Raw genomic sequence first — 27,779 nt, 5'->3', positions numbered from 1 at the left:
CTTGGAGAAGCTAGAAGAAACTGTGAGACTGGCATTTCAGTTCAGAAATAGCCAACTGGTGAAGAGACTTAATCTAAGAGTTCATTTCTTTCTGTTGGCAGAGCCACTTGAATATCTGATGTTTTGATTCTGCTGACTCTTTGGGAGAAGAAATGTTGTTTTGGATTGTCTCAAAATGAGTACCATCAAAAAAAGGTTGAGGAAAATGGATACAGTAGTAGTGCAGATAAACCAAAATGTTTCAATTAATTCTTGAATTACTGAAATGCCTTTAGTATTTTTAAATAAAATAAATGTTAAGAAACAGAAAATCTGTCATATTTTTAAGATTTTTTTTCAGAGTCTCTTTTTGTTTTGTGAACAAAATTTGCTGAAATCACCATGAATCACCGAGTGCTTCAGCTGGCCAAAATCCACATTTTTCTGTACAAAACACATTTTGAACTACAGTTACAAGCAGCAAAGCTCTTCACGGAGGCTTTTCCAGTAATATCTGCCTTTGAATAAAGTGAGATTTCAGCCATAGTTCAAGATAAATGGGAAATCCAGATTGAGTGATAGATTAGAAAGATGGGGATCAAATTAGATGTCTGCATGATGCAGTGTATAGCAAGTGTCTGGGAACCACTTCCACAAGCAAAAGCAGTAGTGAGAAGTTACTGTTTCTGACCAACTTATTTTAGAGAGGCAGTTTGCAGCAAAACCCAGCAAGAGGTTGTGGTATGCTTTTCTCTCTTCAACTTCTACATTACTGAATTCCTCTTTGTTGAGATGAAGATTTCCGTTTCATGATATTGCTTACTATTAATAATTGCTTGTGCTATTATGGTGTTTAAAATCCCTTTCTGCACTAAGCTTTGTACAACGGCAGAACAAAAACGTAGTCCTTGCCCTACAAGTGTATATCTACATCTGAAACAACAAATGAGAGCAAAGAGTAATAGGAATAACGCAGGAGCAGCTGGACAGCGTTGCTCAGCACAGTGCTCCCAGCATGCTGGGAGAAAGGAAGGAGTCTCATCCATTCACGCTACCTGAAAAACTGGCCCTGAATATGTCTTTATTCCCTTGAAGACCAGGACCAACTGCCTTGTGTCTTACAGAAAGTTTCTCCGGGTCGTTAGCTTAGCCGAAGTACTGCCCCGCTTCTCATGGCTAAGTAGAGAACAGAGTTTTACTGTCTGCTGAGCTGCAGGAAAGGAGAAAGAAAATTCCACGTGGGCAATTACCAGAAGCATCTAAGCAAGCACAAAATACTGCTCCTTTTTACTCCCACCGGGAGTCCCGTGGGAGCAAACTCCCCCGGCTGAGCCACGTGCTGGGAAAGCCCCTGCGTTCAGGCTGCGTTCGGCTATTTGGGAGAGCCTCTGCCTCCCTCCGGGTCTCTACAGCATTTGGCGCAGTGGGCTCCGACCCCCGCCGAGGCCATACAAATGCTATATTTCTGCTCCGTTCTGTGGATTGTGTGAGCAGACAGTTTCGTAGCTCATGGGCTGGTGTGAAGTATCATATCCTGATATAAGCATCCTGGCTTATTGCTCGCAGTCTGAAAAAAAATTAACAGAAACCCAAATAATCCTGCAAGATGCTGTAGTGAAAGGTCCAAGAGGAAGCTGGAGGCACACAGGCTATCAGACTCTGGGCAGAGATGGGTCTCCACAGAAGCACCTGCAGACCATACCTGCATGATGCTTCCCAAGAAAGCCATGCTGAAGAGTCGTCCTGTCCCTTGGTGGGACCTCACCACCAGGCGCCACATGCCGCCAGCTTGCAGCATTCCTTAGCACTGCTTGGGTTTTTTTAATTATTTTTACTGGAGGACTTGAGCGTTGTGACAGTGAATGTGGGTACAACTATGGGAAGAACAATGTGCGCAACATGAAACAAAGTAAAAAACCACCCGGCCTCCTCTTCCTCCTGGGTAAACCTGTGATTTCTCCCGCCTTCTTGAGTTGCAGTTTATTACAGTGTTGTACAGCCTGCTGCTTCCTTAAATAATTCCTGCTGGAGTATCAGACATTGAGCACATCAGTCAAAGGGCATAAAGCAGTTTAGCTTCCAGGTCCACATCCTGAGGAGTTAAATCTCTGAGAGGAAGGAATGACGTGGATGTCCCTCTAGGTGTTCTCTCAGAGCAGGCTATTTCCCTGCCCCAGGGGTGAAATAATGCTGGATATGTAGCAGAGGTTTCCAGTTTCACTGTCAGTCCTGTTCTCCTGAGCTCCCAGTTTCCCCCTTTCAGCTTCTCACATGTCTATTGAGGGCTCAAATAAATGTGATATACTGATGCTTCACCAGTTTGACATGAACTTCCATTACCAAATACAAGATTCATTTCATTTACATTTAGCCATCTAGGAGTTAAGCATCTGGCTTAAACTAGAGTCAGTGATGGATATTTCCAGAAGGCATTTTCATCCTACTTCTTTTAAATATCGTTCTTAGGCTAGGCTCAGTTGCACTCTGAAAGCACTTGCCTCTCTCCACAACTGCAGAGCAACCTACAAAACCAAGTTTTAGACAGTTGAAGTGAGCTGACTTGAAATCCATACTGAATATTTGTTTGTAAAGCAGCTGTGAAATATGAGATTGGTGCATTTACAGTTTTGATTGTGGAGGCAGAAGGGGGTGTGATAATCACCAATGCTGATTCCAGAAATAATAACCTGGCCTCTAGCCTTTAAGTTTTGCTTGTCTGGAGAGTTTCTGATTTTTCAGTAGAAATCCAAAGAAGCATCTACCAGTTACACAATGAAGCTTGCTATATGAATATATAGCCATGCTTCACAAATAACAGGGCTCTGGAAGAAGAGGAAGAAGGAGAGACTGAAGGTGCCTCAAGAGAGAGAAGGCCACCAGGGGATTTTTAATAATTTAACAGTGACTGGAGTGTGAGCCCACCAGGTTATTCCTGCATAAGACATTTCACATGAACATGCATGTGAAAACATTATAACTTTCAGCCTCCCACTCTCTGAGCTGAACCAAACTGAATAATTTAGTGAGGAAGGTCCCTTGGCCTGTTTGCCATGGGTTATGGAGCTCGGTTGCAGTGCAGCGGCAGTGCGTGCGCCGCAGGGCGCGTGGGACATGTCGTCTCCACAGGTGCTGAGACACGGTGCTGAGATGGTGGCAGCGGCACCAGGGTTTCTCTCCTTCCTCAGCTCTTCGGCTGAGCTATTGGCCAACTTCAGGTGTTTTAGGAACTTTTTGTTTTTGAGCTGCGCTCCAGGGTTTCACGGGCAGCGTGGCACCTGTGCAGCAGTTCAGCAGTGCAAGCAATGCTGCTGAGGCACCAGGGCCGGCACGGTGAAGCAAGGTTTGGATAGTTGCAGATGAAAGCCAAGAAGAGCAAACAAAACCTACGACAGAGGCAGCCTTCTTACCATCAGCCGCAGCAGCCATTCATTCCTTGCAGTGCTTAGGTGGTTTGATTAAATTGAACAATACAATATGCCTACAGTACAATAATGCCTAAAGGATATGAGTCTGTTGAATGCACTGAGTAGAGGTAGAGAATAACGCATTTATCGAATGAGATGCCCGTGGGCAGGACCCTCTTAGCCTTTCGTGCTGTGGCAGGGTTGCTCAGACACCACAAACGAGGAAATTGCTGCAGCCCAGACCTCAGCGTGGGCTGCAAACCCTGCGTGAGAATTTGCAGAAGTGTAGCCTGCAAAAGGGCAGACGCTCAGCGGCGCTTGCCTCGAGCCCCGCGCCACCTCAGCCGCAGCGCTGGCACTGCCTTGGCCCGGCTCAGCGCTGCTGGGGCTGAGGAGCTCAGCTCAGCGGGACCTTACCTCCAGCCAGGCGCTGTCTTGGTCTTGTTTGCTCTTGCTGCACCCGCGCCAGGGCCAATGGAGGTTACCAAATAAATCCAAGTTGCTAGTTCTGGCTGCAAGCTCTGGTCCTGTTTTCTTTTCAGGATGCCACAGCAGCAGACAGCTGGGAGTCTAGACTGCTGGGGTGTTTAACGTCTAGTACCTCAGGCTGTGGGACCACAGAAGTCTCATTCCTTTTGGGAAGAGGCTCAGGAATGGTTCCCTTCCCTCCCTGCCAGCTGGATTACATTCCTGTCCTCTTTGAGGAAGAAGGGTGCTGGCTTTGCAGCTGAATATCCAGTGCCATCGGCTACTTTTTTCAGACTTTCTCCTGATTTACATGTCATGTTGACTGTTCCTGAATCCCTTAGACACCTAAATGAAGCCAGATCTAGTGCTGGTCCCTAAAGCATCAGCAGCTCCACAGAACAGGCATACCTCAGAGATCTTGTGGGTTCGGTTCCAGACCACCGTAATAAAGTGAGTATCGCAATAAAGCGAGTAACACAAATTTTTTGGTTTTCCAGTGCATATAAGTTACGTTTACGTTATGCTGTGGTCTATTAAGTGTGCAATAGCATTATGTCTAAAAACCCCAATGTACGTACCTTACTTTAAAAATACTTAATTGCTAAAATATGCTAACCATCATCTGAGCCTTCAATGAGTTGTAATCTTTTTGCTGATGGAGGGACTTGCCTTGATGTTGATGGCTGCTGAATGATCAGGGTGGTGGTTGCTGAAGGCTCAAGCAGCTGTCGCAATTTCTTAAGACAACAATGAAGTTTGCTGCATCAATTGACTCTTCCTTTCACAAAGGATTTCTCTGTAGCATGTGATGCTGTTTGATTGCATTTTACCCACAATAGAACTTCTTTTGAAATTGGGATCAATCCTCTCAAACCCTGTCATTGTTTTAGCAACTAAGTTTATGTAATATTCTAAATCCTTTGTTGTCATTTCAACAATGTTCACAGCATCTTCACCAGGAGTAGATTCCGTCTCAAGAAACCACTTTCTTTGCTCATTCATAAGAAGCAACTCCTCATCCATTAAAGTTTTATCATGAGATTGCAGAAACTCAGTCACATCTTCAGGCTCCACTTCTAATTCTAGTTCTCTTGCTATTTCCACCACATCTGCAGTTACTTCCTCCAGTCTCAAACCTCTCAAAATCATCCATGAGGGTTGGAATCAACTTCTTCCAAACTCCTGTTAATGTTGATATTTTGACTTCCTCCCACAAATATTCTTAATGACATGTAGAATGGTGAATCCCTTCCAGAAGGTTTTCAATTTACTTTGCCCAGGTCCATCAGAGGAATCACTATCTCTGGCAGCTATAGACTAATGAAATGTATTTCTTAAATAACAAGATTTGAAAGTCAAAATTACTCCTTGATCCATGGGCTGCAGAATGGATGTTGTGTTAACAGGCATGAAAACAACATTAATCTCCTTGTACGTCTCCATCAGAGCTCTTGGGTGACCAGGTGCATTGTCAATGAGCAGTAATATTTTGAAAGGAATCTTTTTTTCTGAGCAGTAGGTCTCAACAGTGGGCTTAAAATACTCAGTAAACCATGTTGTAAACAGATGTGCTGTCATCCAGGCTTTGTTGTTCCATTTATAGAGCACAGGCAGAGTAGATTTAGCATAATTCTTAAGGGCCCTAGGATTTTCAGAATGGTAAATGAGAATTGGCTTCAAATAGTCACCAGCTGCATTAGCCCCTAACAAGAGGGGCCTGTCCTTTGAAGCTTTGAAACCAGGCATTGACTTCTCCTCTCCAGCTATGAAAGGCTTAGATGGCACCTTCTTCCAGTATAAGGCTGTTTGGTCTACATTGAAAATCTGTTGTTTAATGTAGCCACCTTCATCAATTATGTTAGCTAGCTCTTCTGGATAACTTGCTGCAGCTTCTACATCAGCACTTGCTGCTTCACCTTGCAGTTTTATGTTATGGAGATGGCTTCTTTCCTTAATTCTCATGAACCAACCTCTGCTAGCTTCGAACTTTTCTTCTGCAGCTTCCTCACCTCTCTCAGCCTTCACAGAATTGAAGAGAGTTAGGGTCTTGCTCTGGATTAGGCTTTGGCTGAAGGGAATGTTGTGGCTGGTTTGATCTTCTACCCAGACCACTAAAACCTTCTCCATATCAGCAATAAGGTTGTTTCGCTCTCTTATCACTCGTGTGTTCACTGGAGTAGCACTTTTAATTTCCTTCAAGAACTTTTCCTTTGCATTCACAACTTGGCTAACTGTTTGGTGCAAGAGGCCCAGCTTTTGGCCTGTCTCTGCTTTTGACATCTCTTCCTCACTAAGCTTCATCATTTCTAGCTTTTGATTTAAAGTGAGAGACGTGCGACTCTTCCTTTCACTTGAACACTTAGAGGCCATTGTAGGGTTATTAATTGGCCTAATTTCAATATTATTGTGTCTCAGGGAATAGGGAGGCCCGAGGAGAGGGAGAGAGACAGGGGAACGGCTGGTCGGAGGAGCAGTCAGAACACACACAACATTTATCAATTAAGTTTGCCGTCTTATATGGGCACGGTTCGTGGTGTCCCAAAACAATTACAATAGTAACATCAAAGATCACTGATCACAGATCACCATAACAGATATATAATATAATAATAATGAATATATATAATAATATATATATAACATATATAATACTAATGAAAAAGTTTGAAATATTGTGAGAATTACCAAAATGTGACACAGAGACACAATGTGAGCACATACTGTTGGAAAAATGATGCCGAAAGACTTGCTTGACACAGGGTTGCCACAAACCTTCAATTTGTAAAGACTGCAACATCTGTGGAGCGCAATAAAGCGAAATATGCCTGTAAGATTTTTTAAGGTTCTCTGTTCAAAAGCATATGGTTGCATGTGTCATACAGACCTGGAAGACTCTGCTTAAATTTTCACCAGTGATTGCTTCATGAAATCAGTAGGGTAAATCAAGTAAAACTTTGCTGATATGTCCTTACAGGTATTAAAGAACTGGTGTTTGAACTTAGAAAACTGCCCCCAGAATTGTTTGGGAACAGGGCAAAATGTTTCATCTTTTGTGAGGCAAAGAAGCAAAAAATGAAGAATTTGTGAGACACCTGCCATGAGTTTCTGTCCCACTGACCAGTTTTGACTGGCAGCATGAATATGGGTACGTGTATGCTTGCAAGCATGTCTGTATATGGATATACATCTATTTTAAATTTTACGTAAAGCAGATGAGCAGATAAACCACCAGGATCTCACTGCTAAGAACTGACCGGTGAACATGTTTTCAAAGAGATGAGCAGATTCAGCAGGTTTCTGTAAGAAAACGCCTGTCTTATATCTGCATCTGTCAACTGCCTCACAGCTCCAGGATACTTCAGCTCAGAGCCAGAAAAACTACAACGATGGCAAGGTCTCTGGTCCATGAACAAGAAATCTATGGAGCATCTCAGATCTGGACATTAAAGGCCACTTTTGTAAAAAAATCTGTGTGAAACATTTTTCTAGGGCCATGGAAAATGATGGTACCTTTGCGCTCTAAGGCAGCCTGTCAGCAGTGCCATTGGTTCATAAACTCTTGGAGATTGGTGCTGATAGAAAAAAAGGCATTAAAACTTCGATAAATTAATATGCCTTTATGGGGATTTGCAACTTGCTTTGCATATGTCAGTAAAACAGCAAGAGTGGGATGATATGCTATTTATTTACTGTCAAGGCAAAATTAGACCAGGGAAAGATAGGTAAAATACTCATACTTTTTTATTCTATGGAAACTACAATAGTGAAATCAAAAGCCAAAATGGTTTTAAGACATTCCTTTTATCTTGTTTTGTTAAAACTCATAAAACTGAAAGGTAATGATGGCTAGCTATGAAATGTCTTTCTACTTTTTTTGTCACACACATCAGAGGAGAAAAATTCTGATCAGCTCTAGAAAAAAACATGACTGAACAGGGCAGTTGCTTTGTCTTTCAGACACAGAAACAAAAATTTGATAGGTTTATATATAAATATACGTGCAGTAACCAAAACCTCAAATTCAAATACACCTGAGCTTTGGGGAAGTTTGTATATTCATTCAATCTTTGTGGCTTAGGCTCATCTGTAACAGAAATATGTGCAAATAGACAGAATACTTCCTCTTTAATCTTATCTCGCGATCTGTCTGTTTGTCTGGGTTTTTCCTGGAGATGTCCTCAGATCCTGATATCTGACGGCTGAGTGGCTAATTTAAGTCAAGATCGTACCGAACTTCAGAGGGACCTTCCTCTTCTCTCGTTTGCCACGAGCGTTTGTTTGATTTTAACTCACTGTGATGAAAGACCTATCAGCCACATAGCCTGGTTCAGCTGCTGCTGCTCCCACCTTCAGGAAAATATCTCGTTTTGAGTATTGGACACTTGCTGTTACAGGAAGAGTATCACTGGGACGCGCAAAGTAGCTCTGGGTGAGCTGTGAGTCCTCTTTCCCAAGGTGCTCCCATGGTGCTGAGATCGTCCCAGCGTTTGGCTTCCTACTCGCATACCTCTGCCAATGCAGGCAGAAGCGGAGGGTACCTCACCGGCTGCTGCGTGGGTTGTAAACCTCAGAGGAGAGAGGCCTGGATTCCTGCCCGAGAGAGCTCTTTCCCGCGCCTCCGGTGCTGCCTATCTGCAAAGAGGATCATTGGAGGTTTCACACCTCCGACATCACCTTTAGGCAAGCCACTGCAGCTTGGCAATAGGGAAGAGATGGCAAAATGTCAGGATCCATTCGCATGTACCTGACTAATTGCTGTAAATTAGCTTGGCCCATTTATGCCCTTGAAGAACCCCAGGCATCCCTGGCAAGTATAACAGACTGACTCCCGCTAAGGGCTCCGCTGCCTTTGGTTAATACTCTCTCGGAGGACAAGAAGAAGTTGATGAGGCTGGTAGCTGTTCAGACCAAATATTGTTTAGACAACTACCTTGCATTGTATTTTGAACAATTTATCACGGCCCTTACCTGTACCAGTAATTACAATTACCCTAGAGATTTAGTGCACTGGGAAGTGTTCCAGCTTCAACAGTGCCGTGCCACACAGCTTGGCTTGAGAGAAATAGGAATTTTTTCCAGATTTTCATCATGTGCATTCTTGTCTGTGTCCCCCCACATTGCTCACAGGGCTTTTGTCACCTCCCTGAGCATTTTATCATGGGCAACTTCTCACAACTTCAGATTCTCTGCATTCTCCATGAGAGACCTCTCCAATTTCTACAAGTGTTAATGTGGTTAGTGGGTGAGAGGAGGGGAGCGAGCACATCTGAAAGGAATGTAAGAAATATAAACAATTTTATTAACACGACCACAAAACTATTTTTTAATATGTGCAGCCATTTACATGGAGGAAATAAACAAACAGAAAAACCCATGGGGGAGACATAGCCAGTATCGGCAAGCACAGCAAACTGTCACAGTTTACACTGGCAGGTCTGCATACGGTCCCTTTCCTCCTCCTTGACTCCATCGTCAGATCTCCATGGCCAACACCAGCTCTTGAAAGTACCATGAGGTGATGGAAAGCCCAGCATTAAGGAGGTGGGGTGCCACACGAGTCCTGCCGAGGTGCTAGTGATGACGCCAGCTGCGTCAGGGCTCGAGCAATGACGGAGAGATGGCTGTTCATCGTCCGCAGCTCTGCCAGGATGTCGCTCACATTCGCAGAAGCCTGCTCCGAGCTTGGGGGCATGCCATGGGCAGCCGAAGGTGAGGAAGCAGCCTCGGAAGCCCTATCTCCCACAGGTGCTGCCTGGTGATTTCCCTCCTGGGAGAGGTGGGGGGTTGTGCTGCTGCATCGTTTCACACTCTCCAGGGAGCCCGTTCTTGCAGGTGGCTGGTCTTCCTCCTTCCCTCGAATGGTGGCGAGTGTCGCTGAAGCAAGGAAGGGCAGCCAGTTGATAAGGGTGGCACTTCCAGGTGGGACTACTGGCAAATAAAGTCCAGGGTGTAGGGATGGAGTAGAGGCAGATGGTGCAGGAAGAGAAGGAAGGTGAATGGTGGCAGCAGCAGCTGATGATGATGGTGGAATAGGAGGCAGTTCAGGACACAGAGCTGCGACACAAGCAGGTAATGGTGGTGAAAATGATGCAGTACCAGGGTCAGAGGAAGAGGAGGGTGATGCTGGAGCTGTGAAAGGTCCAGGTTCTTCAGAAGTTGGTGGTGATGTGGCAGCAGATGGAGCATCAGGCGTGCGAGGCTCTGAGTCTGCAAGCAAGATACATCGTGAGTCTTGAGTCACATGTGGGCTTTTATACATGGACTATTGATTGCTGCAATTTCAGTGAGACTAGGCCTTTTTGATGCAAGGGAGAGTTTCATTACCTTCTAGTGATACTCTCTGTAGGCCAACTAGAAAAGGGAAGATTACTCAAAGACAAGAGCCTACTGTAGGTAAACATGCAACTTAACATTAGAGATATAAAACAACCTTGTGCTATCATTCTTCATAAAGCCTCTGCACTGGTCTTAGCATTTTTCTGGTTGACATCGCATGGGTGGGAATTAGCTGGCCTGAATTACCTACTGTGAATTCCTGGCCAGTTATTGAACTAGATCATAGTGACCTAACTGACTCAGATCTCCTATAGAGATACGAGGGCTGATGGGCTGCTGCTGGAGCCAAAGCTAATCACTGCTCCATAGAAGCTCCCAGTTTTGGTGTTCTGGCTTAAATGGACATGTCAACACCAGAAGCAGCAAAAACTGGTTGGTGGATTAAACTGTTCAATAATTTTATTTTTTGCTTTGAGTCATGACAGAGTTTACCCAATTGAAATTGGATGTAGATTCCTGCCTGTAGACAGTTAGTGGCTTCAGCTATAAAAAGCTACAAAGGGCCTGAGCAAGAAAGTGTTGACACTGTGCATCCCAGCTGGACACCCATCTCAATCTGCAAGCAGTACAGTGGACCTAATCCAATGTCCACTGAAGTCATTAGAAAGATTTTCTTTTGGACTGAGTCCAGCATTTACAGTGTAGGATGATACAGCAGCCTCTGGGGAACACACAAGACTTGGAGAGCCAGGCTGTGGTTCAAGGTGCTGTACCCACTGTTGCCCAATTGGTAAATACTGTAGGGTAAGGATGATCCTAATTTTATAATACATTTGAAAAACAGAAACATAATAGGAAACATCAGCCTTTCAACAGCCTCAAAGATCTGGATAAGTGGAATTACTATACCATGTCGAGGATCTTTATTTTAGCTGTGGGAACACATTACACAGAAGGTGGGAAGATGCTACAAGAATGGTCAGCCTAAGACAGATGGGTTTTAGAAGTACTTCTGCTGCAATTAAGTGCAAATTTTAGGGCACTACTGTGGATACAAAGACACAAATTAATAGATTTATCTAGGTTAAGACAACCTAGAGAAAGCCAAATAAAGAGGTGTTAACACCATACTATTATTATTTCTGGCATCGAAAAAATCTGATGTTGTGAGAAATCCATTTTCCTTACAAGCTGGTTTGCTGTTGTAGATAGCAAAATGAAACTGTGAATCAAAAGAAAACGAAGGCTTTCCCCTGTCATTGCTATTACTAAACCAATTAGCCATTCAGCCTACAAAAGTCCATCTTTGTTCCACATGAGACCACCATGTTTTTCCTAACCAAACACATATGTTGGTTGAAGGGGATTATGACACGAAGTTCAGCATGCCCTTATGTCACTGAGATTTTTATGGAAAGTTACTGCAGGTTTCTTGAAACGGTTTCCTTCCTTTGTGAATTGGCTCTCTTCCCAACACAAAGTCCCTGCCTATACAGACGCTCAATCCCTGTTCGCTAGAGGTAGGCTGAGGATGCTGGATGTTGGTTTTCCAAAGTGTTATTGATTGGCTTTTGGTTTTTCAAAATAAAAACAAAAATAAAGCACAGTTCAAACCCAGGTTGCATCTCCATCCAAACCACCAAAGTTTGCAAAGGTTAAGATGAAAGGCTCAGGTTTGGCTCAACTGTAGTGTTAACCAAAACAGTGTTTATGGTCCATATATAGCATGGCTAATCCCTGTCTACACTGGCCAAACAAACCAAATTAAGTGTAATGTTTTTCCATACATAGGAGAGCAGAGGAAGCTCAACAAACCTTGAGGTAATCTGGTTTAGCACCATGACAAATAACAATCAGAAATCACTATTAAATGGGTAACTGGTATTAAAACAAAAGGACTAGTAACTAATACAGACAAAAATACAGACAAAAATCTGGTCACCAAAGGCTCTTCTTTTTAGCTGTAATCTTTCCAAACATAGCATGACTTCCCTATCAGAAGCCATAGCCTTGTCATCTCTCTAATCCTCCCTTAAGATTTATTTATGCCATGCTGCCTTTTAAACACATTTCGCGCAGCTTGATCAGGCTCCCATACTTCCATCTAAGAAATTCCACATGGGAGTCTGGGCATATGCGCAGGGAGCCCAACATATCCAGGACATGTGGAACTTATTGTGCCGCTCAGATCGGCTGCCTGGTATGTACGCAGCTGACGTAGCACAGTCTGCACACCCAAAACGGCTGTTTGTCTGGATGTGATCTGACCAGGCTGCTCAATGTCTGAAGGCCAAACTCACAACTAAATTCACAGAATATAGAATTGCTGAGGCTGGAAGGGACCTCTGGAGATTTAGGCCACCTCCCCGCCTTGCTCCAAGCAGGGTCAGCTAGGGTCAATCGCCATTGATAAAATTGCCAGGGGATGTTTGGGAAAGCCCAGGAATATGGAGATCTTAAACATGATGAAGCATGACGCAAGATAAGACAATTGCTTATCATATATGACAGGACGATTCTATTTTTTACTTCCTCTTTAATTTTGCTTGTTTCATATGCATGTTGCATCTCATGTTTACTTTTTTCATTTTTTGTACACCCTAGCAGAAGAGATTCTCAACTGGAGCATCCAGGTGCACACTTATTCCCAAGGGAAGGAAAGGCGGAATCAGATAATTGCTCTAGTAAGGGGTATTAGATCAGCATCGAGACAGAGAAGTAGCTGAGTGAGGCTGGACAGATGCCTGCAGAGAAGAAAGATACTGAAGAATAGGTGCTCAGTCAAGTACACTGACGTTCTCTAAACTTAGCAACCCACTTGTGCTTGGTCATTAAGAATCCTCTTGGACATCCAGTCTACAGGAGAAGGGTAAGTGTTATATCCCCCACATACAAAGACTGACTGTTCAAGGCAGGCTTATCACTTGGAGAAAAAAGTAGTTCACTAGTTAGGGAAAATAATCTAGCACCCAGAAAAACCTGGGTTGAAGATCCAGTTCGTTGAAACAACTGGACTGTAAGTGCATAGTGAAGAAATTCTCTGAAAGCATCTACATTTGCTATGTGGTATAGAGAGGGAAAGTCCTCAAAGGGAGGGCTTAGACACAGAGGCTGTGTGTGAACAGCTTCAGAGTTACTTCTTCCTACTGAGGGCATAGGGAGCTTGGCCTCATCCTTTAGGAGGACCCATTACCTAGAAAGGGATTCATGTCATCTTTAGCTTTAGCAGTCTGTGGTATAGATGTTTACACCTCATCTAGTTGCCTAGCCTTTCTTTACACTCAATGGATTAAATAGGCAGGTCTAGTGTTTAATCCATTTCATGCTAAAGCAGGCTTCTACCAGCAGGTCGGATGAATGACACCTTTATTGCTAGAATGAGAAATACGAATGTCCTCATCTCTTTGCTGACTACAAAGGAAAATGAGGATAACTTAGGATAACTAACTTGGATATGAATGTTTTGCACTGGTAATCCCTAAATTTAAAAACAGAAATCCTACCCCAGGTGCCTAAAAATAAGGTGGGTACCCAGCTTAGAAACAGTGGATGCCTGACATTCACTGCCCTGATCTACTGCAGATCTCCTGAACAGAAAGTGATTGCATGTCTGTGTTCCCGATCTGCAGGTAATAGGGAAGTATGTCTTGTGTTCCCACCTCTGAGAGGACTTTGTGATATTAAATACTCACAAGACTGTAAGTAGCCCAGGTGATATGGTAATGAGAGAGAGCAGAGCAGCACCTTCAGGAGAGAATTTCCTGGTATGTTGTCTGTCCGTGATGATGGATGTTAACAAAAGATTAATGAGCTGCACTGTGAGAATGGGGAAATTTAAGTTATTTTAAATGCATTTCTCTGTATGAGAAGGGCACGAATTTAACTTTTCAGGCAGTCTTGGCTATCTTAGCTGCTTTTGTTTGACTGCTGATTTTATCTGCTTTGCAGCCAAATTTCTGCAAACTCTGATTTCTTAGCCTTTTGTCAGCTAACAGGGGGAAAGTCTATGAACCACGAGGGAAAAGCAAGGGCATGATTTTCCTCTGACTGGCACACTGCATAGGATTCAGCTCATCTACCATTAGCCATTTAGCTGGCATCCAGCACAAGCTAGTCATTGGGGCTCCAGCAGAGAAAGAAGGACCTCTGGGGATGAGTCACCCCAAGGTATCAGGTCCCTAAGAAGTGTGGGAGAATCATACTATGGAGTGTCCCTCCCCCATCAGCATTTCTTGTGGGACCTAGTCAGCTACCTCAGATTGGCTAACTAACTCATAAGTGGCCAAAGTTAGGTGAGCTAGATTCCTCATTTTGTGTATGGATGCAGCAAGTAAATTGCTAGCAAATCAGAACAGTAGGTGGGTTGTATTACCTCTTCATTCACTTGGTGTATAGATTTGTGATGGTAGAAGGCATAAAATCACAGACATAAGGTTCAAGGTGCAAGAAAGTGGAGTCTCAGACATCTACAATGCTTCAAGAAATGAGCTGGAGGTTCAGGAGCTGATTATCTTTCAAGTGAGTCAGCACTAAACAAATGACCTCTTTCAATGATAAGGATGGTAAGATACTGAAATGAGTAAAATAATCCCTTCTAATGCTACAGCAACCTGCAGGACGCCTTTGTGCACTATGCTTTCTGCTTGGGTTTATGAAGTTGCTTTAAACCTAACGATGGGTGCGTGTGAGCTTGAGTGCGTGCATGCACTCCCACTTCATATTGCAGCTGCTTCCCAAGAAAGTCTAAATATACTCCTGCCTCCTCTTTCTGGTAAGAAGTGAAACTGAAGTCCTAACAGCTTGTGGTAATTGAAAGTCTGATAGTGACATTTGAACAAGCAAGGGTGGTGCTTCTTCATCACGGAAAAATTCCATCTTTGGGATCTGAATTTGGCCTCTCAAAAAGCCATCTCTTCTGTGCGCCGTGCAGTTTTGTTGGGATGCAGAGTGGTATTGCTTCTCACTAGTGGTCTGAAGTTAAGCTTAGAATGGCTTTGAGCTGTAATTCAAGTTTAGAAGGGATTCAACTTCAGCATTGAGTGAATGCATTACTGGACTTTACATTAAAATAGGTCTGAACAAAAACATTTGTATGAGAACTCCAGGATCTGTGTTTGCAAATCTGTGATTTCAGAAACGGAATCTGTTTCTAGATATTGCATCTAGCACCTGTTTCTGTAAGAATCCAAACAAACACTGGCTACTGTACAAATACATGTACTTTTGGGTGAGGAGCTTATAAATGCATATAAAATCCACAAAATCCATAAAATTCAGGTTACTGTTAATCATTTTCAAGTAAGGCAAATTACAGTTATACCCTAGGAATCCATACTCTTGGAAAACATGGAAACATGGAAATTTCCCAAACATGGAAATTTCCCAAAATATCCTATGTACCAAGATATTGTAATATGTAATGAAAAAATTGTTTAATATTAATAAACTATATATTAAACAAATATAATTAAAAATACCCACTCAAAGTCAGGGGTCTTATACAAAATACCACTTTGAAAATCTGCATCAATATATTAGTGTTCAAAGCAGTCCTATTCCTCTAGTTTTGAATCTCAAACTTACCCATCACTCCCACAAAGAACAGAAAAAAAAGAAAAGAGCATTTTGGAAATAACTGTAGGTTACTGGAAATATGCTGTAAAGGCCTACGTGGCAAAGCCTGTTCCAGAGGCCAAGACCTGTCACCAGAAGTACCCTGACTCTGTCTCTGCTGTCAGATTAAAAAACTAGTCATTGAGTCACTTCAGCAAGGACCTTTCTGCAGTCCTCTCACCTTTTAAGCAGCCTTTTAACAATCCACTCACTACTCTAAAGATACTAATTTGCTTATGAATTTTGGAGCAATAGAAAGCTTTCTGATTTCATAAACTTGTGCATCTCTTGGAATTCTTCTTTTACAAATTGTGGTCTGTTTCTGGGTCTGTTTCTCTTCTTTCAGGTACAATATACCAGGCCTAGCTGGACGGTGCTTTATGTGACTAATCACATTATGACTCCTGTGGAGCTGTGCTGTTTCAAAATTTCTTGAGTAATAGTCTGTTATGAGTACATACTTATTCCCATCTCATGCGAACAAATTTGTTCTCACAGTTTGTCATGGGCCATCTGCTGTTTCATCTTTGCTCCTGGCTTAATTTCAGTGAGATTTTTATTCACTCCCTGACAAAATATGCATTTTTTTTACTCATTTGGGACCAGATTTTCCAAGAACCTGAGGTCTTTCTCTGACACCTAAGGGACAAAGCCAGATTTTCTGAAGTGCACAGCCGTTCCTGTTATTTCCTACAAAAGAAGAGATGCCTTGACATCTCTATGTGGAGGGGGACTGGTGAAAGGTAATAGTGTTGGGCAGTGGGCATTTCCTCATATTTGTTGCCTAACACATTTTTTCCCATTCTGCTCAAAGTAGTACCCAGATGACACTCACACAGGCTGCACTTCATGGGGGCCAGCCTGAAATACATGACGGATGAAAGGTCTTGGGAGAGGTGCACAACAGAGCCAGGAGCAAAGCCCTGTTTCATCTTCTTCCCCATCAACTGATACAGCCCTCAACTCATCAACCCATCAACCAATACAGCCCTCTAAAGACTTTCTTTACCATACTACTTTTTTAATGCTTCTTAAATGGAGGAAACCTGCCTTCTACCGCTCCCCCCGCCACAGCACAGGCATAAGGCATAGCAGAAAAATGTGCTGTGGGTGCCTGGGCCTCACTGTAGGACCTCACACAAGGACCTCATCTGCTCTCCACCAGCACGTGGTCCCCTTCCCAGAAATTTGCTGAGATGCAGAAGTGGCTGAAGAGAGTGTTTAGATGCTCTAAAACTAAAACAAGACTGGCAGCTACTTCCAGAGAGCTAAAGAAATATCCAGTAAGGAGAAGAAAATGTTGTACTCAATCAGACCAGATGTGCATCCAGTCTTATATTTCGTCTGCTACAACCATCGGTAACTGCTGCCTCAAAGGAAGCTACCCAAAACTCTTCAATGAAGTTATGCCATGATCTGCCATAGGACATTTCCCCGACATTTCATTAGTGAATTAGATTTTTGGTTCAGGACAGATGTTTACACTGCCTAGTATCACCTTTTATACAATGAAGGCCAACAAATTGATCTAAGATCAGATTCAAAATGGTATTTAACTGCCTGGACTACAGCTGAAAGTTGGTGCTTAATTACCTTTTTGAATCTGAACATTAGTTGCACTGGAGTGAAACTCAAAAGGTTTTTTCTTGTCTTGAAGCAGAGAGTGATTCCAAGTTGTTTAATTCTTCTGAGAATCTTGTTTTCTTTCCCTAATAAGTACTGTTCTGTTTCTGAATGCTCTTGTTATGTTCTCATTAGCCTTGTAAACATCCTATCCTCATCCCACTCTTTTTTCTTTTCTTTTCTTTCTTTTTTTTTTTTTGGACAAAATTTTGGTCTCAATTAACTCCTACTGCAATGAGTTTCTCAGGTTAGTTTCACAGTGTGTGAGAAAGTATTTCCATTTACACAGCAAATTTTTGACACTAATTAGTCAGATACCATTTCCTTCAAACCCACTCTGGGTTGACTGCTGTACCTCTCCCGATAGCATTTCGCAACACACAGGACCCTAGAATTAAGCCAGTGATGACTCTAGACAAGCCAGCAGGTACTAAGAGATACAAAAAGGGACACAAGTCTGAGGCAACCAGGAACGTTATAGAAAAAGAGGGTCATACCAGTAATACATCCTGAAGGTCCAGACAGGTTTTTTCTTCGATGATTTGAGATTAGTTTAATTTCTTTACATACATGTTCCATAGCTTTCGAAGCAGATTAAAATGTTGATTAACCAAATGTAGTAATATTAATCTGCTCTTTTTTTTTTCCAGGAAAAATGAGAGACACACCATCCAGTCTTATGGTTTTCGTACCCAGTGAGTCAAGTCTGGAAATTCAGTACACATGAGTCAAAGAGATTTCAGGTTCTGACAAAGCATCCAGCGAGGCCATTGTTCAGCCAGCAGTGGACAGACCACTATGATCCTACTCCATATGGCCCTTCTTGAGATGACTAATGGTACAAACTACATCCAGGCTGGGTTATCTTGAACCTGCATTGTATTAAGCTTTAGGTGGGATTATCCCTTTTAAAGGCTTGTCTTTCCCTGGGTATGTACCATCTAACTCCCCCAGCCCTTCTGCTAAGCCTTACAGGGCATATAAGAATTTTATACCATAGCAGACCAATAGTCCAGCAGTCCTCATCCAGTAACATTTCTCAAGCTCTGGAGACTGAGTATGTAAATACAAGGAAAGATGCAGAAGAGTCTCTTGTCCCACCCTGAGGAGGACCAAGGCTGTTTACCTTCCTTAGCGAGCAATATTTGGGTGAAAGAGAGAGAGGCTGTGTAGGAGGCCATGATTAGATGCACAACAGAACATGTCTGCAAGATTAATTTGGCTGTTTCACTAACCTAAAAGTCTGCAGTCCAAAATCTGCTTGTAAAGCTGAAGGTGGACACTTTGGCTGTGCAGTAAAGAGTCCCTAGGTGATCTGACGATGTCAGGGGAATGATCTTGCCTTAAGTATATGAGAAAAGTAGAAACTAACTCATGGAATCCATTAAATTTTCATATATTTCCCAGCATGTTTCATTCCCAGAGGGATGGTGCCATTTTTAGGAAAATAATCTTGTAACAAAAATCCCCTGAAACTGCACAGCCCGAGGTGCTTTTTCTCTTGTTCATACAACGAAGAACCACACAGGCTATATCTTCCCTACAAAGTTAATCTTGGTGGGAGATACCCATATCTGAACACCTGAATTATGCCAGTCTGGACATGAGCTATTTCCCTGAATGACCCTACTGCGTCTTAGCTGTTTCTGAAGTTGCCCAAGTGTGTTGGGAGAGTTGGAGGGGAGGAGGCATGTCTCATAATTCTTTGTATTTAGATACTCTGGGATTCTTTCCCAATGTCTTGTGTCAGATGTGGGAGAACTTGTTTACTCCAAAAAAAGGCTTTAGAAAGGCTTTTGGGAAAGTCATGAAAGATTAGACTCACTCGTGATCTAATCTGGGTCTTCACTGCAAAGTGGGTGAGTGCCAGCCCATGGTCAGACAGGACCCAGGCTGCTCATTCCCCTCCTCAGATCTCCTGGTCTGGACTGAAACCACCTCCAAGTCTGAGTGAAGTTTTTAAGACGTGGACAATGCAGAGACGGTGCCCTGAAAATGTACCTTTTGCTCTAACTGCTAGATATGCCCAGGCAATTGTGGTAGAAATCATGGAAATGCTGTCGTCACAAAGACATTTTGTCTCCAATAACGTTTTCATTTTACACCCAAGTCTAGCCAGAGGTGAATTCTTTTGTTTAATGAAGAGCCCCAGCTCCTTTGGAACAAAATGTTCTCCTGTAAGCTGGGTGAGCCTCTGGTTTTATTGAAGAACAGTCCTGCAGACCAAGGCAGTGCTGTACTTCACTACCCTTTTTGAATTACCACTCTGTCATTTCCCAGAGGAATAAGATCGACTGACCACTAAACTCTGCTTTAAGATCTTATGCCCGATCTAAATGAGACAGAATGAAGCCCTGGAGAGATTTCAACCCTTGCTTTGTTGAAACAACATTGCTTTGTTTGGAATGCATTTGCCTTTGTACTGGGGAATGAAAATGTAACCCAGTGCCCAGTTTTGAAATATATATAGTGTCCAATATGCTTTTTGTAATGTAGCATACACAGAGATCCATAGCATATGCTTTCATTCTTATGCAGCCTTTTTTCCTCCAGGATCTTCAATCAGATTTGAAACCTTCAAGCCTTAAGCCTCATGACAGCTCAGTGAAGGAGGAACATATCATTTCTGTGTTACAGGCTGGCACAGCAACCCAGTTCGGGATTCTGTAGCTTACACTTAGAAATGAAACCTAGACCTGTGCTGCAACCATAAACTCAGCCTTCCCCTCCTTCTAGTTAAATTACACTAGCCAGCAGTCACCTGAATGTATGTGACACCCACTCAAACTTCAGTCAGGGGCATCGTCACTTGGCTCCTGGGTCTTCTTCATGCTTTAGTTTATTACCCTTAGATTATGATCTGAACAGGTCTAAGGACATGGTCCAGGCCATATCACCTTATGGTTGAATCCAGAGCTGGCAACATCTGGACAGCTGAGATTGTATCTTCTGACTACCCGTTCTCACAAATTCAATGCTGTTTGAATGTGCCCTTGGGGCACCAATTTCATGAACCCAAGGCCTTTGCTAAACTGTGTATTGCATGACACCTTTATCAGGTATGTGCCAGCAGCCAGAGAATTTGTGGCACATGACAAGGGTGGAGGGATAGCACTAGGGGCTCCCCATGTCCTCATCCCTCCCCATATCCACCCTTCCTACCTCGTGTCCCCCTGAATAACTGACTTCAGAAGATGTCAGCCCACTTGAAAAGCAAACAAACATGCCCATCTAGCACAGACAGAAGCACTCTTGTCTCCATCAGAGTTCATGTCCTTTGAACAGCGCAGGTACTAATTCCTGCCTGACATTTTGGGCTGTGTAGGGTGGGCTGAGACACCTCCACTGGGTGGAGGGAGACACCTCAACAGGGCATGAAGGAGTGATTCAGCCACTCCTCGCTGTGAGTCAATATTTACCCAAAGTCTCTGAGTCTCAGGGAGGGCTAGTCTCTCTCCTGAGACACATTCCCAGCCTCCTGAAAAAGGTACCCAGAGCTGCGAGCCTGAGAAAGTGCTGGAGGACGTCTTCTGGGAGAAGGCCCTCTTTTTTAGGCTGCATTTTGGCTGCAAACTGGTGTGCTGTGACTGTGTCTCTTTTTCTTGTTTTTTTCCTAATTGTAGTCTGGAGTCTTTCCTTAATGGGACAGAAAAGTCTTTGAGACTGGAAATGTGCTCTTCTCTTTGTTTCTGGTAAGACATAACACTGGCCTCATGGGACTGCACTCCAACAGGGATATTTTAGTTCTGCCTGGCTCGAATTCTTGCTGGCCCGCGGTCTGATTGCTATTTCTCACTGGGACGATACGCGCCCTGGAACCGAGACTGCCCTCACGGCTGCTCCCCTAGTAGACTGGAGCCCTGAATTTGGCTGTGCGTCCCAAGTGTTTCCACGAGGCAAACAGTAACACTAATTTCAGTTGGACACTGTAGTCCTTGCTTACACGCCTAACGGATTGTGTTGTGCTGCTTTGCCTTGTTCTCCGTGTTAAATATGTTGCTAGACTTCGCCCTTGAGGTAGTTGTGTTTTGTTGGCACGTGATTATAATCCTCTGTTTGAGAAGTTTAAGATGAGAGAGCAGTTTGAGATCCCACCTGACAGATGGAGATACCCTTCTGGCCCATCCTACGAGCTCAGTGAAACATCAGATTCTCATATATACTGGTGTAGAGAAGGAATGGTTCCACTGGCATCAGTGTCATTACTCCAGTGTAATCACGGGATAAGGAGAAGAAACAGGCCTGCAGGGTGGGGGGGTTTTGGGGGGGAGAACCATGGTGACTGCAAAACCACAGCAAAATTATTTTTAAATGAGAAAAATCTCTTTAAGACAGATCAGCCCCTTAAAAAGAGAGACAAATGGAATGAAACGCTGCAGTTCAGAAAGTCATGCGGTATTTGGGAAATGGGGCAGTTTGCAGCAAAAGAAGGAGTAAATAGCCAGAGTCAGTACAGTTGCAGAGAGGAAGACCCAGAAATGGAGTAGTTTATGAATTACATTATCAAAACTTGTCATAGCACAAGAGATGAGATTGTAGAAACAGGTTTATTCTCAGCACATGCGTGGAAAAATGTAAGCCTCAGTAAGAACCACTGAGTAAACCTGAGAAAAGAAAATGACTGTGCCTGGAAATGTTAAGGGGATGGTGTTTGTCAATTAATGAAATGAGAGGCCACCGTTTGCAGTTTGGTACACAGCAAAGACACAGACAGATTCAGCCCAAAGAAGGAGACAATTTCTTTTTCTCCAATAAAGAATGCCGGGAAATTTTGTTCTGCGCTTCATCTGCAATTGATTTTTTTCTTACATGAAACCTGGTGATTACTGAAAAGAGAAAGTTTGTTCTGTGTGGCTGGGCAGGGGGTCACAATTACTCATGCCACCAGGTTCCAGTTTGCCTTCAGGTTTGTTGATTTTGATGACAAGCCTTTACCACTCAGCTTCTTAGTCATGTCAGCAGCTTTCCCAACGGGGCAGTGATGCTTTTTGTGTTGCACTGCACAAACTGGAGAGCTGCTCAAGCCAACAAGCATCAATCCAGATCGGACTCCAGACTTTAAGCAACCTCATGGTTTGACTACATTTGGATCCAGCCTCATGGTTTGGATTCATCTCTAACAGAAAGGCACAGGCAGCTCCAATAATGTCTTTTAATGGAAGAGGAAATTATTTAAGGGCACAACACATGCACCCTGTCGGCGACGGTTCCCGTATATGCCAAGAAACTTCTCTCATTTCTGCGGGAGCTTCTTGCTTTACTTATGGGACTGCCTTAAAAAAAAGGCGGGGGATTTCTGGCAGCATCGGGAATCTTCAGCATGCCAAAAGGAAGAAAGACCAAAGGGTCAGCTGCCTTGTAAAAGGAGGGCTGCTTGATTAACTTTATGGAAAGAGACTGAGCTGTAAAAAGACGGCATTTTGTCTGTAACAAGGCCTGAGAGTCAGGAAGGCAGCCAGCTGGGTAGTCTGCGCTAACCAAGACTATTAGAAGACCAAGGTCAGAAGGAGCCTGGACGCCACCAGGAATGCGAGGAGAGACAGTCTGGCGAAGCGGCTATGTGGAAGAACCGAGGGGCAGCTGCCGACGACCATAAATGAGTCAACGAGCAAATGCATGCATGATCCAGTCTTAGGAGGGAGAGAATTAAGTCTTCCAAGGCAAAAAAGAAAAATCCCGTGTCCCTCTATACATCTGTTCTATAGACATCCATTATGTCAGCAGAGAGACAGGGCGACAGGAAGCACATTTCAAGACAACGTTGCTGCTCATTCTCTCGGAGGCCGTTGCGAAAGCAGATACGCCTCCGTAAATGACTGCAAGAGCCTCAGACCATCCTGGATAGCTCTCACTGCAGCTAATACTTTCAGTGTAATAGAGGCAGAGGTTTGGAATAAAATATAGAGCCCGACACATTGTATATAATGTCAAATGGAGGCACTGCACTTGGCCAGTCCTTCTGACATTATAATTAGAGACGGGACCTGAATCAAAAATCCAAATGCGGAGCAGTCTGGTGAGTCAGTCGAGACACACACACCAACATTGTCATTATCCTGAATTTTGTCATTTATAATGTAATCCAAGCACCACAGTCTTCAAGACATTTGAGTTTTGGGTTGAGAGACAAACCCAAATTTGGTATTTATCCCTGTTCTCCAAGACTCAAATTCAGTAAAGTGTTTAAACACATAGCTGGGAGACTGTAAGATTTTGGAAGCTGCACTTGCAAAAAAGCTGCTTAAAGTTGAACTTTCCGCAATAGAGATAAACCTCAATTTCCAGGGTGCCCAAAATGAGCAGATATCCCCAATTCATCCACTCCCAAATTGACCTTAAGGAAAAATATCTAATTCATTTCTATCTCTGATTACTATGGCTCAGATAAAAGCAAATCTGTTATAGTGAAAAACAGCAAACAAAAATCTCAAAGATGAAACTGATTGATAAAGTGATTTAAAAATATGTAACCAAGCAGTGGCAGATGCCACTGAGACCTAGTATTTTGGGGCGAGATCTGCCAATCCTGCTGAGCCCTACGCAAATCCTGTGGCACAGGTCCCTCGCTCAGGTCCCTGGAAGATACCCTGCACAGCAGCTTGTGTTAAAGGTGAGGTGCAAACTTACATCTGAAATGTCCTGCTTCATATTAATGTCTTAGCTGATGCACCGTATGTTAGCAGAGAAATTGTTTTTATAACAGAAATGACCAGGGAGCACTACAAAGCGAATGCCCCTGCTCTTGGGGAAATACAGTAGGATGAAAGCAGGTTATTCTGCCAGTCACAGCAGGGGCAACAGGACAGTAGATCCCCTCTTGCTGGCCAAGGGGACAGTAATATGAAAGGCTATCTTGAACATCAGCTCACAGCCAGGCCTGATTTGCGAAACTGAAAGTCCAGGACAGAATCGGGTACCCATATGGAGCCAACCAAGCCCCTTGCAAAGGCTTGTACCCTCTCTGCAGGTCATTTCTTCTCATCCCCAAGCTTCCTGATGCATTATACCAGTCCTGCTGGGGAGACCCACCCTCAGAAAACAAGAAAGCCTTAGTCTTTGCCAGGGAGCTGTTCCATTAAAGGCCAGATTGACCTGCATAGCAGAGAAAGCACTTTAATTTTGCCTGGATTCACAGTTTGTCTCTTTCTTACATGTGTGCTGCAGAGATAGAGTATGAAAGGAGCCATTCTAGAAAAGCATGGCCCAAAAAACCAGACTCTACTGCCAGTTGCATTTTTCTTCTTCCTTCCTTTCTCAATAGCAGCATGTCAGAGGCATGTAAAAGCTTTCAAACTTCCCATTTGCTTACTCCAAATGTTTGAGGTTGATCCTTCCCTGGTGCAAGTGGGTGCATCAGCATTTGGCCTCCACACTTCTTCCTTCTGGATTCTGTTTCCTCCCAGGAACCCTCAACTCCAAATGTTTTGCAGACAAATTTGCAGGCATCGTTTTGCTAACTTTTGCCAGTATAGCATCTGCACAAGAGATAAGGAATGCATGCATTCCTTCTTCCAGTACTGTATTAAATCCACTTAGCAAACTTGGAATTTAACATAAATGGCTGCTAAAATCTAAAGAAACATTCTCACCAGTGCAGTAGGAGTTGGATCAGCCCCTGAAGTAGCAAATTCTAAGAAACGACTATGAGATATGTTGATCAAAGGTGGGCCTGTATTCTTATCTTAGCAACAATAACACAAAACTGTCTAAGCACTGGTACTTCAAGGCTGTGGGGACTAGCTTCCCCATTTCCTAATGCTGCTGATATTCCTTACAAGTATACCATGATCTGCTGATAGATAAATAGCCCAAGGGCCATATTCTGCCATCAATTACACATTTACAAACTTAAAAAATGTGCTAGCAAATTAGAGAGGTCAAATTCAGTCAAGAATCAAGAGGACTGAGAACAGAATTTGGCTTAAAGATGCAAGCAAAACATTTCCCTGATACACACAACACAGTATATTTCCCAGGATTTCATTCTTTTTACAGAAAGAATCCATATTTTCCTTGGTTTGAGGATGAATTCAGATACAGTTTTGTAATGATGTGGAAATGTGGGAAGCTCATCTCTCTTTGATGGTTCCTCTGCATCTTCTATTGATAAAAACTGTGATCTGCTGCTGATGGCTTTCCCTTATGATAATAGAAGCCACTGCCCACCTGCAGGATACTGAACTACGATATATGTAGATGTTAATTTTACTGCAGATGAGAAATAAGGTGCAGTATCTATTTCTTCTGAAAGCGGTACAGCTGACAGATGGAAACTCTTGAGCATCAGACTAGGCTTCAGTGGTTAAAAGACAGGTAAAAGGAGAGTCAGGAACTCATGTTTCCACTCCCAGCTGTCTCAGTGATTTGGTTGTGTGGACTGGGATGCCTTACTTGGAGGCAGAGTCCTCAGGTCACTGAGAGCTTTGTCTGAATGAGGATTGGTATTTGTTGCATAATTTTGCTGTCACTCAAATCCTCCTCTGAAAAAAACATTGAGAATAATTCTTCCCTCCCACTGATGTGTCAGTTCTTAACTCCATGTTTGCAAAACTCATTATAACTTTTTCATGAAAGATGTTAGAGAAGTGCAAAACAGATTTGTCACCCTTTTTTGTTACGAAGGCTTTTGAGGTTTCCTCTGATTGTCCACATTTTCAGAGATTAGTCAGCTTTTCAAAAGGATTATGCTAAGTGAAAGCCTGCCATAGCAGGAGGTGGGACTCAGTGACCCAGAAGGTCCTTTCAATCCTGTGTTCCTGGAGGCTTTTCCAAGTCATACCAAAGACGTTAAAGGCTACTTGTGTGGTCTGAACTTAATACCTTCAATACACACTTCCCATTGAAACTTTTTGTGGCATCCATTTAACACGGTCTGGATTCATGCAGGGGAGGGAGACGGCCTCAATATGAAGGTAAGAGAAAGCACTTGTCACAATAACGATGGAGAACACCATATGAGTTGGCTGACAACTCAGGAAACTGAAGCAGTCACACATGCCAAAAAACACCTTGACAGAACCAGAACAGCCTTCATATCGCTGGCCTTGAGACACCCTCTCCAGAAGCATCACTTTTGTTACCACCAGCCATTCAGTCCTGGACCTCCCTTCTGAAACTCGGCAGCTAGTAGCAGTTACGACAGTGGTTTTGTGGCATAGACACCTGTCCATATGAAATTAATTTGGGACCACCAAGTTCATTTTCTTGTGGCAATTTACCAGCTTACCATATGGTAATGATTTTTGATAGCCACTGACTTGGGCTAGATTAAAATTTACGATACAGTGGTGGAAGACGCTTTGGTCATGCTATTATCCAAGCCCATACCTTACCTAGCTGGAAAGTAAGTAGTAGTGTTGCTTCCCAGTGTTGGAGCAGGTATGTGTTAGAGATGAATTCTGATGGTCTCACCCTACCTCCAAGCCTATCCCAAATGTAAAAACTAACAGTTTCTGATGTTCAAATGTGCTTTGCCAGCCAAAATGTCAACCGCATGCCACCTCAGAGAAGGCCACAGTTCAGTGGTTGCACATCAGACCAGTTGGACTATATTTATAAAGTGCTTTGATATCCCAGATGAAAGGGCAGTATATAAATACCCCATTCATTTAGGTTACATACAGTAGCAGCAAACAGAAAAATCATTGCCCACAGGTTTAGAAAGGCATATTCCTGTTTATTAATTGAAGACCACATAAAGAATGCTTGGTTAAAGTGTTCCTTTTGGAGTGGACGCCAGTCCAGTGAATGAAAATAATCCTGAAAACTTGCATGGGTAAACAGTGTAAACAAAAAGTTCGCACAGCTTCTCAAACAAAATTGTCTTTAAAAATGTAACGAAAAACTTTTCCTATGCTTGTTCCCTACAAGTCAGTGGGAAGCGAGTCAGTCAGTCCTTTCCAAGGTCAGGACTACAGTGAAGTTATGATCCTAGCAAATAATAATCTTAATTTAAAAAAAGAAGAATTGCTACACCACGAGCATCAGCTACTCAGCAACTTAATGCACATCACGCTATTTGAGTTCACTGTACAGCTAGGTTTTCTCTGTTTTATTGGTATGACAGAGTTTTCTGGATTTCTAAACCTGTAGTCTTTACTTCTTTCACATGTATCTTTGAGATACGTGACCCTCTCGGTTCACTTGGAAAGCTATGTTAAATAAAACCCTTTCTGTCTGTCATTTCAGCATTCAAGCACTGAGCAGATACCAATTCCTTTTCCAGGGTGCATGCAGTGTCTTTCATATATCCTAATGATAAAAATAAATAAATTACAAAGCAGAAAGGAGATAAGGCACAGGTTTAGGCTGCCTTTTGAAGATTTATTAAAACAAACTGATATTTCTTATAATGTGCATGTAACCAGAATACATAATTGACAATGATAATCATTAACAGGTACTAATGTTATTTCA

General features: G+C 43.0%; 1 protein-coding gene across 2 annotated transcripts in view; it reads right to left on the bottom strand.

Moving 5' to 3' along the window:
* Positions 1 to 9,129: 9,129 nt before the first annotated feature.
* Positions 9,130 to 27,779, bottom strand: part of RUNX2 (RUNX family transcription factor 2) — a 213,828-nt gene continuing 195,178 nt past the window's right edge. For both annotated transcript variants that reach the window (XM_064508305.1, XM_064508304.1), the window contains one exon: positions 9,130 to 10,058. In XM_064508305.1, coding sequence (XP_064364375.1) covers positions 9,385 to 10,058 — 674 coding nt within the window. In that variant the 3' untranslated portion in view covers positions 9,130 to 9,384. The remainder of the gene's footprint in view (positions 10,059 to 27,779) is intronic.

The sequence above is a fragment of the Dromaius novaehollandiae genome, chromosome 3 (genome assembly GCF_036370855.1).
Source record: "Dromaius novaehollandiae isolate bDroNov1 chromosome 3, bDroNov1.hap1, whole genome shotgun sequence".
Taxonomy (NCBI): Eukaryota; Metazoa; Chordata; class Aves; order Casuariiformes; family Dromaiidae; genus Dromaius; species Dromaius novaehollandiae.
Note: the sequence above shows the minus strand (reverse complement) of the source record. Positions and strands in the feature narration are given on the sequence as shown.